Source organism: Rhinoraja longicauda, chromosome 21 (genome assembly GCF_053455715.1).
Source record: "Rhinoraja longicauda isolate Sanriku21f chromosome 21, sRhiLon1.1, whole genome shotgun sequence".
NCBI lineage: Eukaryota > Metazoa > Chordata > Chondrichthyes > Rajiformes > Arhynchobatidae > Rhinoraja > Rhinoraja longicauda.
In genome coordinates, this window is record NC_135973.1 from 27,720,975 (window position 1) to 27,733,957 (window position 12,983).

Consider the following 12,983-nt stretch of genomic DNA (forward strand, 5'->3'; position numbering starts at 1 on the left):
CTTTCTCTGGGTGCTCCGGTTTCCTCCCACACTCCAAAAACGTAATTGGCTTCGTTAAAAAATCTCTAAAATGGCCCTAGTGTGTAGGATAGTGGTAGTGTAATCACCCGCTTGGCCTGAGCTTAATGGGCCAAAAGGCACTGCATCTCAAAGTCAAAACTAAAGTCTAAAGAGTCAAAACAAATTTAAAAATAAAAATCACATCAGGTATTATCACCATTGCCGTTATTACAATTTTTTCACAACATTCACTTTTTGGTGATAATTGGAGAGAAAACGGAAAGGTTGCAAAATAAATTATTGTGTGCAAGCCAGACCGGTCTTGTCGTTTTAATAAACTGAATGTACCTGACCTAGATAAGAACATTGCATTGGCAGGAGGCTGCATGGCTGCAAAGTAGCTAAATATTGCCACATGTGGATGCTCTAGGTCAACACTATTGATTCTGTCCTTACTGTGTGTGTCAGATGTTTATTTTACTGCTGACCCGATTTTGGCTCTTTGCCATTTGGTCATCAACACAGTCCACTGATCCGTGGGGGAGGTAGAAAAATGATGTATTAAGGAAAGAATGGGACATTTGGAATGCCATGCTGACCAACCAGAGGTCAGAAGATATCCCATGAAACCGAAGTTGTGTAGAATAATTTCTATTTTCCACCACCAATATCCCATCAGGACAAGAGACGATTCAGAAAATATACAGTAGAAAAGGCTTCGTAACAAAATGTGCAGACCTGTGGGTAAGATGCTTATTTTGGTTGAAGGGTGGGGGAGGTGGCTGGAGTGGAAAATAAGGAAGAGGCTATTCAATTGCAATCACTCAGGGCTGCACGGTGGCGCAGCGGTAGAGTTACTGCCTCACAGCGCCAGAGACCTGGGTTCAATCCTGACTACAGGTGCTATCTATACGAAGTCTGTACGTTCACCCTGTGACGGTGGGGTTTTCTCCAGGTGCTCCGGTTTCCTCCCACACACCAGAGATGTACAGGTTTGTAAGTTAATTGGCTTGGTATAATTGTAAATTGTCCCTAGCGTGTGTAGAACAAGCGTTACTGTGTGGGGATCCCTGGACGGCGTGGACTCGGTGGACCAAAGGGCCTGTTTCCACACTCTATCCAAAGACGTACAGGTATGTAGGTTAATTGACTGGGTAAATGTAAAAATTGTCCCTAGTGTGTGATGGATAGTGTTAATAGTGTTAGTGTGCGGGGATCGCTGGGCGGCGCGGACTTGGTGGGCCGAAAAGGCCTGTTTCCGCGCTGTATATATATGATATGATATGATATCTCTAAACTGAACTAAGTTACTTGTTTTCACGGTCATAGAGCAATCGCAGAGCATTACTTTATTGTACACATTTTGTGGAGAGTTCATTGTTTTTCCCCCTTCTATCCAGTGTTTCACAGTATTTGTCAAGGATAAAAATCCCACTGAGGCACTGCCTTGTGAAGATCTCAAATGTCTAAAAGGAAAGAGGGGGGAAAAAAACTCTTAGGAAAAAATGCTGTTCTATTCGCAGTTAAGAGTCACTTCAGAGATTTTTATTTAGAATCTGGAAACCAATTTGAATGAATAATTCCTACAGGAGTCCCACCATTTACTTTGGAGCTGATGCTTTGCGATTTATCTGAAAAAATCCACCTTTATAATAACTGTAATTACAAACAGGATTTTTAAAATACCCTGCTGCAATGCTTTGAAAATGTTTTGGAACATTTCACACACTTTTAAGGAAGCTTTAAGAGTAGTTTACACACTTTTACTTTCTGCATAGACTCAGCAAATATGTTTGATTTAGTTTAGTTTAGAGATACAACGCGGAAACAGGCCCTTCGGTCCACTGAGTCTGTGTTAATCTGCGACCCCTGCGCACTAACACTATCCTACACACGCTAGAGACGTTTTACAATTATACCAAGAAAATTAACCTGCAAACCTTGGAGTGTGGGAGGAAACCAGAGCACCCGGAGAAAACCTACACGCTCACGGGAGAATATGCAAACTCCATATAGACAAGCACCCATTGTCAGGATCGAACCCAAGTCTCTGCCGCTGCAAGGCAGCAACTGTACCGCTGCGCCACCATGCCACCACATCGATTGTGCATTTGAAATCATAAAACGCATAATTTATCTAGTTGTGGCAATCAGTGAGCTTCTAACACATGAAACTGCACCTTTCACAATATCACCCCATGAACATGTAAATGTTGAAGCCATTCTATGACGACAAAATCTCACAGGACTGCAATGAGATGAATAGCCTGTTAATGCCTTACCCTTCAAACGATAGTCCTTGATACTAATGCCCAAGATCATGAGATCTTGTGGCTGGCACAGCTGGTGGAGCTGCTGTCTCATAGCGCCAGAAACCTGGGCTCAATCTTGACCTCGGCTGCCCTCTGTGTGAAGTTTTGAAAATTCTCCCTGTGACCGAATGGGTTTCCTTTCGTGCTCCGGTTTCCTCCTGCATTTCAAAGTTCTACAGGTTTGTAGGTTGAGTGGCCTCTGTACAATTGCCCCTAGAATGGTTGCAAAATTGGGTTAACATAGAACTAATGTGAACAGGTGATCAATGGTCAGCACAGACTTGGTGCGCCGAAGGGCCTGAATCTTTCAATCAATCAATTTAACATCCACCCAAACCGTTTCAATGGGAGCTCAAGGATTAAATCCGTGTACCATTCATTTTTATTACCATTTTTTAAGGATCACAATGGCTCTGATAAGAAGATTTTAATCTTAAAAGTGGATTTAATAAATCCAGTAAGATCTTTTGATTTAAAAAAATATCAATGGGAACTGAAAAATTAAAATAACTGTGGATTCTGTGGGCTTAAGGGCCTGTTTCCATGCTGTATCTCGAACACCAGAAAAATGAAGACTAAGCCTATTCTTCGGGCAGCAGAGTGGCGCAGTGGGAGAGTTGCTGCCTTGCAGCGCCAGAGACCTGGGTTCGATCCGGACTACAGGTTCTGTCTGTACAGTGTTCTCCCTGTAATCGTGTGGATCTTCTCCGGGCGCTCCAGTTTCCTCTCACATTGAAAGACATGCAGTTTTGTACGTTAATTGGCTTCTGTAAATTATCCTTTGTGTGTAGGATAGGGCTAGTGTACGGGGTGATCGCTGGTCGGTGCTGACTCGGTGGGCCGAAGGGCCTGTTTCCACACTGTATCTCTAAACTAAACCAATTAAAAATGCTGTGATTTTCAATAGTGTTATAAATAAGCTCTGTCTTCGAAGTCAAATTATTTTCAAACAGAAATGTTATTACAACTGCCTGATGGCAGTTAATTGTTTGGACATGCAGGAAGCATTTTGATGGGAAAAAGTATCTCCAGTGGGATCATACCTTACCTAAGGTGAATTCAGAGATAGGTAGTTTAGTTAGTTTAGTTAGTTGTCACATGTACTGAAGCTTACAGTGAAAAGCTTTTGTTCCATGGTTAGCACACAACAAAAGCTTTTCACCGTACTGTACAAGTGACATTAAACTAAACTAAACTACCTATCTCTGAATTCACCTTATTGCTTCAGGATGTGTCGCAAGACAACATGGTGTTAAAACGACAGGACACATTGCACTCTATTGTATCTTAGCTGTACCATAGAGAGTACTCCTGCCCCAGTTAATTTCTTCTGCCCTCAATTAGAAGTTCATTGTAACTCAGCAGGTCAGACAGCATCTCTGGAGAACATGAATAGGTGACGGTTCGGGTCGGAACCCTTCTTCAGACTGAGAAGAAACCCTTCTTGTGTCCGAAGAAGGGTCCTGACCTAAAACGCCACCTATCTATGTTCACCAGAGATGCTGCCTGACCTGTTGAGTTAACCCAGCACTTTGTATCTTTTTTTGTTAACCAGCATTTGCAGTTCCTTCTGTTCCATCGAATTAGTTGAATAGTTCATCATACAACTGGTGAATAGTTATTCTTTATTAATATCTAATGTAGAAGTTAATTATTTGTCTTATTTCAACCAAAGGGAATGAGAATATAAGAAGTTCATCATATCATCATCATATATATACAGCCGGAAACAGGCCTTTTCGGCCCTCCAAGTCCGTGCCGCCCAGCGATCCCCGCACATTAACACTATCCTACACCCACTAGGGACAATTTTTACATTTACCCAGCCAATTAACCTACATACCTGTACGTCTTTGGAGTGTGGGAGGAAACCGAAGATCTCGGAGAAAACCCACGCAGGTCACGGGGAGAATGTACAAACTCCTTACAGTGCAGCACCCGTAGTCAGGATCGAACCTGAGTCTCCGGCGCTGCATTCGCTGTAAAGCAACAACTCTACCGCTGCGCTACCGTGCCGCCCAGTTCACTGTTGTACGCTCAGTTCACTGAGGCTTATGGGATTTCTTGGAAGCCAACCATTTCAACTCCCCTTCCCATTCCCATTCTGACCTTTCTGTCCTGGGCCTCCTCCACTGTCAGAGTGAGGCCACATGCAAATTGGAGGAACAGCATCTCATATTTCTCTTGGGTAGCTTACAACTCAGTGGTATGAACGTTGAATTTGCAAATTTTAAGTAACTTCTACCCTGCCCTCTCCCCTCGCCCCCCCCAGTCATTTAACCAGTTCCTCAGCTCTCCATGTTGTATCCCTCTTGAGATCACACCCCTGACCAACAATCGGCCCACCAGGGCATCACCCTGCCTGAGGTCATTTGTTTAGTTTAGTTTAGAGATACAGCGTGGGAACAGTCCCTTCAGCCCACCGAGTCCGCGCCGACCTGCGATCCCCGCATATTACCGCACGGTAGCGCAGCGGTAGAGTTGCTGCTTTACAGCGAATGCAGCGCCGGAGACTCAGGTTCGATCCTGACTACGGGTGCTGCACTGTAAGGAGTTTGTACGTTCTCCCCGTGACCTGCGTGGGTTTTCTCCGAGATCTTCGGTTTCCTCCCACACTCCAAAGACGTACAGGTATGTAGGTTAATTGGCTGGGTAAATGTAAAAACTGTCCCTAGTGGGTGTAGTATAGTGTTAATGTACGGGGATCGCTGGGCGGCACGGACTTGGTGGGCCGAAAAGGCCTGTTTCCCGCTGTATATATATGATATGATATGATATGATTAACGCTCTCCTACACACTACGGACAATTTTACACATACACCAACCTGCGAACCTGTACGTCTTTAGAGTGTGGGAGGAAACCGAAGATCTCGGAGAAAACCCATGCGGTCATGGGGAGATCGTACAAACTCCATACAGATAGCACCAGTAGTCGGGATCGAACCCGAGTCTCCGGCGCTGCAAGTGCTGTAAGGCAGCAACTCTACCGCTGTGCCACCGTGCCGCACTGATCTGTGTGGCTGGTCCTGATCTTTTCTCACCTCCAGCTCTTGACCCCTTCACCACCCCCACCCCCCCCCCCCCCCCCCACGCCCTACTTTCAGTCTGAAGAAGGGTCCCGACCCGAAAAGTCACCGATCCTTTACCTCCAGAGATGTTGCCTGACCCGCTGATTGACACCTGCACTTTGTGTCTATCTTTGGATGAGAATATAACATTATCCAACACCATATATATTATTTTCTAAAACCAAACATTTTATATTTTCTTAACGGATTTTTTTGTTTTTCAGAAACCTGCTTTGTCTTGGTTATTGTTTGTCTGAGATTCATTTCACCGTTGGGAACAAAATCAGATTTACTACCAGAGGGGCAAACATTTAACGAAAATGTCTCATGTCCTCGAATGTGCACCTGCATTTTTGATGATTACACTGAAGAATTGAATGTCTATTGCAGTTCTTATAATCTTACCAGCATTCCCAAAGATGTGCCGATTAACGCCAAAACCATTTGGTTTGATTGCAACAACTTCACAGTTCTTCCATCCCATGTGTTCAGAAATATGTCAAATCTGGACTTCCTGAACCTGGAGAAAGGCCATATCTTCACCATTGAACCACATGCCTTCTATGGCCTGAACCATCTAGTTCACCTCCATTTAGAAAGAAACAAACTGAAATATCTGGCACCAAATGTATTCCTTCACACTCCGTTTCTTGGCTCACTTAGTCTGAACAACAACAATTTTGTCAAAATCGAGGAAACATTATTTTCTGTCCTCACCCATCTCTGGTACCTGAATCTGGGTTGGAATAATCTTGCAGTGCTGCCCACGGCAAGCTTTCACAGTTTGTCCAAGTTAAAGGAGCTTATTTTGGCCGGAAATAGGTTAATTTACCTGCAGCCACAGCTCTTTAGCAGCTTGACAGAACTGAAGGAACTTGACCTGTCTGGAAACTTGTTGAGGATCATAAAGAGGAACATCTTTGTGAAGTTGCAAAAGCTCCAGAAACTTTATTTGAGCTACAATCAAATCAGCACCATCGTGCCCAGAGCTTTCATGGGGATGAAATCTCTCAGGTGGTTGGACCTGTCCCACAATCGCATTGCCATATTACACGAAGAAACATTCTCCGGGCTCCTTAACCTCCATGTGCTTCGAATGCTCAACAATTCCATCACAGGTTTAAAGCACAGGACATTCAAAGAACTCCAGTTTCTACAGGAACTCCAATTTGGCTACAACAAGATCAAAAGCCTTCCTGAAAATATATTTGATGGCTTAGTACATTTGGAGATCCTCACTGTGAATAACAACCAGATACAGGAGATTAAACCAGGGGCTTTTATTGGTCTTTGCGATGTAGCTGTCCTGAATCTATCTAGCAACTCTCTAAGGAACTTACCAGAATATACCTTTAAAGGTCTTCCTAATCTTCATAGCTTGCATTTAGAAAATAATGCAATCACTAGAATTCAACCAAACACATTTTCTGGATTGATCAGCCTTCGAAGACTCTTCTTGCAAAAGAATCATATTTCAGTTATTGATAACCGGAGCCTGAGTGATTTACGAGAGCTTTTGGAACTGGATTTCAGGTACAATAAACTCATACAGCTCTCTCCCCATGCGTTTACAGGAATATCAAAGCTGGAATACCTTCTGTTGAAGTGCAATAAACTTGCACACATTCCCAACATCACCTTCCAGCCCCTCCAACAACTCTCCTGGCTTGACTTATCAGAAAACTTCATCGAGTTTTTCTACAATCATACTTTTAAGCCACTGACCAGGTTAAAATACCTGAACCTCAAGGGCAATTCTCTAAGGAATTTCCCAGACCAATTTCTGAAACAGTCATCAGTACTGGAACAGTTGCTACTGGATGGTAACAAGTGGCATTGCGACTGCTTGCTGAAGCTTCTCAGAGATTACTGTCTGGAGAACCCCTATGTGGTACCCCGGTACTTTGAATCAACAATAGAAAAAGATGAAAGTCATACAACGGTGTATACTTACAATAACATCTCATGTGCAAGCCCACAAGCTATTGCTAGTACAGATCTGAGAGACATCAGTGAGGACTATTTCGTTAACTGCTAACATCAAGTGCAACATGTGAGCCTGCCCACAATTATTACACATATTATTCAAATAGCTATATCATGATTACTGTATCTCTCACAAGCACATACTATATACTACTACAACAACAGTAAATAAAATATTAGTTAAAGAATACATGCCAGACAATTCTGCCCAGTGCAATTTATTATCATGACAATATTTCTTTTAGAAACATAGAAACATAGAAACATAGAAAATAGGTGCAGGAGTAGGCCATTCGGCCCTTCGAGCCTGCACCGCCATTCAATATGATCATGGCTGATCATTCAGCTCAGTAGCCTGTACCTGCCTTCTCTCCATACCCCCTGATCCCTTTAGCAAAAAGGGCCACATCTAACTCCCTCTTAAATATAGCCAATGAACTGGCCTCAACTACCTTCTGTGGCAGAGAATTCCACAGACTCACCACTCTCTGTGTGAAGAAATGTTTTCTCATCTCGGTCCTAAAAGACTTCCCCCTTATCCTTAAGCTGTGACCCCTGGTTCTGGACTCCCCCAACATTGGGAACAATCTTCCCGCATCTAGCCTCTCCAACCCCTTAAGAATTTTATATGTTTCTATAAGATCCCCCCTCAGTCTTCTAAATTCCAGCGAGTACAAGCCCAGTCTATCCAGTCTTTCCTCATATGTAAGTCCCGCCATCCCAGGGATCAATCTGGTGAACCTTCTCTGTACTCCCTCTAAGGCAAGAACGTCTTTCCTCAGGTTAGGAGACCAAAACTGCACACAATACTCCAGGTGCGGTCTCACCAAGGCCCTGTACAACTGCAGCAGAACCTCCCTGCTCCTAAACTCAAATCCTCTTGCTATGAATGCCAACATACCATTCGCTTTCTTCACTGCCTGCTGCACCTGCATGCTTGCTTTCAATGACTGGTGCACCATGACACCCAGGTCACGTTGCATCTCCCCTTCTCCCAATCGGTCATCATTCAGGTAATACTCTGCTTTCCCGTTCTTGCCGCCAAAGTGGATAACCTCACATTTATCCACATTATATTGCATCTGCCATGCATTTGCCCACTCGCCTAATCTATCCAAGTCACTCTGCAGCCTCCTAGCATCCTCCTCGCAGCTAACACTGCCACCCAGCTTCGTGTCATCCGCAAACTTAGAGATGTTGCATTCAATTCCCTCGTCCAAATCATTAATATACACTGTAAATAACTGGGGTCCCAGCACTGAGCCTTGCGGTACCCCACTAGTCACTGCCTGCCATTCCGAAAAGGACCCTTTTATTCCTACTCTTTGCTTCCTGTCCGCCAACCAATTTTCTATCCACCTCAACACTGAACCCTCAATACTGTGTGCTTTAAGTTTGTACACCAATCTCCTATCTGGGACCTTGTTGAAGGCCTTCTGAAAGTCCAGATATAACACATCGACTGGTTCTCCCTTATCCACTCTACTAGTTACATCCTCGAAAAATTCTATAAGATTCGTCAGACATGATTTGCCTTTGGTAAATCCATGCTGACTTTGTCCGATGATTTCACCACTTTCCAAATGTAATGCTATCACATCTTTAATAACTGACTCCAGCATTTTCCCCACTACCGATGTTAGGCTAACTGGTCTATAATTCCCCGTTTTCTCCCCGTTTTCTCTCTCCCTCCCTTTTTAAAAAGTGGGCTCAGTGAACGTGCGAATAAGCTTATTATGATTGTTTCTGCAAATAATGTTTAGCTGGCTGAGCTAAAATAACAGTAAATGCACTGACTGAACATTAAGCAAAATAAAAGGATTAAAAGCGCTACATAGTTTTCACACAGTGATCAGAGAAATGATTTTACTTGGTAGGTGAACCAGAAACGGAATTGGAACTGGTGGATGTGTCAGTAGGAATGCAAGAAGTGTCCCGCAAGGATCTGTGCTGGGATCGCCGCTGTTTGTTAAATATATCTAAATGGCCTAGCCGTAAATGAAGATGGGTTTAGTTTAGAAAGTTTAGAGTTGTGGACGATTGTTAAGTATAGAGCAGGAAATAGATCAGCTACAAAATGGGAGAACTGGCAGATGGAGTTTAATCTGAGCAAGTGTGAAGTATTGCACTTTAGGGGAAAGTGTACAGGATAGGATAGGTTTGGAGGGATATGGACCAAACGCAGGCAGGTGGGACATGTTGGCCAGTGTGGGCAAGTTGGGCTGAAGAGCCTGTTTCCGCACTGTATCACTCTATGACTCAAGTTCAAGGCAAGACCCTTAACTGCATTGATAAACAAAGGGATTTTGGGGTCTAAGTGCACAACTCCCCGAATGTGGCAACACAAGTAGATAAAGTGGTAAAGAAGGCGCATGGCATACTTGCTGTCAAAGATCAGGGCATTGAGTACAAGAGTCAGGAAGTCACGTTCCAGCTTTATATGATTATATAACTTTGCTAGGCACATTTGGAGTATTGTTGGGGCTGTTACCATGCTGTATAGCTCTATGGCTCTATTGTGTGCAATTATGGTTGCCCCCTACAGGAAGGATGTGGAGGCTTTGGAGAGGGTGCAGAAGAGGCTTCCCCGAATGCTGCCTGGATTCAAGGGTATCAGCTATAAAGAGAGATTGGACAGACTTGCACTGTTTTATTCTGCAACATCAGAGGCTGAGGGAAGACTTGATATAACCATATAAAATTATGAGGGGCATACATAGATAATCAGAACCTTTTTCCGCCAGGGTGGAAATGTCAAGGACGAGAAGGCATGGCTTTACGATGAGCGTGGCAAAGTTTAAAGGAGATGTGCAGGACAGGTTTTTATTAAAACACAGAGTGGTGGGTTCCTGGAAAGTACTGCCAGGTGGTGGTGGTGGAGACAGAGACAATAGTGGCATTTAAGAGGCTTTTGGATATGTATATGGATATACAGGGAATGGAGGGATGTTGATCACATGCAGGCAGGAGAGATTAGTTCAATTTTGCATCATGTTCAGCATGGAAATTGTGGTTCCTGCGTTTTAGATTTTTTTTTTAGAGATACAGCACGGAAACAGGCCCTTCGGCCCACCGAGTCCGCGCCGCCCAGCGATCCCCGCACATTAACACTATCCTACACACACTAGGGACAATTTTTACATTTACCCAGTCAATTAACCTACAAACCTGTACGTCTTTGGAGTTGTTCTAAGTTCTCAGAAAAATTGCTAAATTGTTCTAATTATGCATCAAAATGCGTTACTAGATCAAAATACTGTGAAATACTGGAAACCTTAAATAATAAGAGGAAGTGTTGGATGTACTATGCAGGTCAGGGAACATTTTTCTAGAATCATGGAGGCAACACTGCAGGATTTTGCCTTTTATTAACACTGGAAAAAGTTAACTAAATGAATTTTAAGATGCCGAGAAAGTCAAAAGAGTTGTGTAAGAAAATAACTGCAGATGCTGGGACAAATCGAAGGTATTAATCGAAGGTATTTAAACAACAGGTAGTGTAAGAAAATCTGAAGAAGGGTCTCGACCCGAAACGTCACCCAATCCTTCTCTCCTGAGATGCTGCCTGACCTGCTGAGTTACTCCAGCATTTTGTGAATAACAGTCAAAAGAGTTGGTCAGTGGTAGGATGGGAGGTGACTAAAAGAGAAGTATTGAGCAAAGAAAGAAAAGATCCATCCTTGGAAGTAATCTACGACATTCCGATGAAGGTGTAAATCAGAACGTCAGAATCACCGGTGATACTTAAGTTACTCCAAAACTAAGCACACCTCTTAGTGACACACACAAAGGAAATTACGTATTATTTAGTTTTTAAAAGCTCAGAACAGTTTTAAGCCTGTACTTCCACTAAATCTAAAAGCAAATTTCAGCCGCATCACAAATTTAGATAGCTAAATTATTTATTAAGTGGGGTTTTGTGAAAAATTTTAACAGAATTGTTATCTTTCATGTGTATGTGTTAAAAATATGTATTAGATCTTTGCTTTTTGACAAAGGTTCGTGCTGATTGCATCGGTCTTTGCTTCAATTTTGAAACCGAATAAAGCTCAGAATTTAATTAAAATCTAAATTCCCCCAACCACTTATCTTTTTTGCCTAATTTTTCCATTTGTCATCTTTTGGAAGTTCCAGATCATTTGCAATCACACCCTTAACAGAGAGGTCTCAGAAATCAGATTATGGAGTAATGTTTGAACATATTGAAAAAGACACCAATACATCCATGGATCTTTAACATTAATTCACTGCAACAAAACAAATCAAGGGATAAGTTAATAATAAGGAACAGCACATGCTGGCTTACCAAAGAAAGACACAAAGTGCCAGAGTAACTCAGTGGGTCAGACAACATCTCTGGAGAACAGATAGATGGCGTTTTCGGGTCGAGACGCTTTCTCTGACAGATTGCAGAGGGCTCAGTAAATAAAGTTGGAAGAGAGGAGGGTCAGTAATAGGAGAACACAGGCGAGGGGAAGGGGGTGGGTTGATAGGCAGATTCTTGAAGAAAGGCCAGAGATGGAAAAAAACAGGTGTGAACCAAAAGGAATAAAGAGTTGCGAATTGTGAAGCTCAAGGATAGAAAAGTTGCAAATTGTGAAGTTGGATGAAGGAATGGGGAAGGTGGAAGGGGAGGCAGAGGGAATAAACCACTGCAAGATCATCCAGGGTTCAAGGAAGGGATATAATAAGGGGTAATTTAACCTATTCAAGACCCATATTCTGCAGAAAACTAATAATACATATCGTTTTTATTTTTTTGGTTGCAATCTAGCTTCAATGGAAATTTACATTGGAATTCAAAGAAAAAAATCTTGCCTTCCACCTAATTGCAGAATTTCCTTTTTCCCCTCGCAGCTTAATACTTGGCCTCAATGAAAAATTGTTCATTTGTTATGTCACCTCCAGTCCTTCTATAGAAGCTCCCCAATCTGCTGAGCATTTCCATCATTTCCTGTTTAATTCGAGATATCTCTTTTATTGCTCAATTTTCATTCTTTCTTTTTGCTTCTCCAATGCACTGTAAATGGCTCGATTGTAATCATATATTGTCTTTCTGCTGACTGGTTAGCACGCAACAAAAGCTTTTCATTGTACCTTGGTACACGTAATAAACTAAACTGAACTGATTGAGGTGTGCAGGAAGGAACTGCAGATGCTGGTTTAAACCAAAGATAGACACCAAATGCTGGCGTAACTCCAACGGGACAGGCAGCATTTCTGGAGAAGGAATGGGTGACGTTTTGGGTCAAGACCCTTCTTCAGACTGATTGAGGATTGAATATGAAAGCTTGTATGCCCACCAAATTACCAGATTGTCATTACAATCCATTTTGTTCATTAACAACCTTTACGGAATGTCGTCTCCTGGTTCTTATCTGATTTGCCTGATGCATGACTCCAAACCTGTTCATCTATGTTGTCGACTCATAGTTACCCTTTATAAAGGATATCAAATCATTCAAGTCAAGGGAATTAAGGATGGACTCACGTCACCAGTAAATGAAAATTATTATCACCTGCAAGAGCATTTCCTACCACTATTAGCCCGAATCTGACCATAAGCAATAAGCATAGTCAACACATCTCAACTGAAATGCAGCCAAAACGCCTTTA

General features: G+C 42.7%; 1 protein-coding gene across 1 annotated transcript; it reads left to right on the top strand.

The window, feature by feature from the left end:
* The first annotated feature begins 537 nt into the window (after nt 1-537).
* Nucleotides 538-8,086, top strand: igfals (insulin-like growth factor binding protein, acid labile subunit). Its single transcript, XM_078418172.1, has 2 exons — nt 538-744; nt 5,606-8,086. The coding sequence occupies exons 1-2, from the start codon at nt 729-731 to the stop codon at nt 7,417-7,419; spliced, it is 1,830 nt and encodes a 609-aa protein (XP_078274298.1). The 5' UTR covers nt 538-728; the 3' UTR covers nt 7,420-8,086.
* The last annotated feature ends 4,897 nt before the right edge of the window (nt 8,087-12,983 follow it).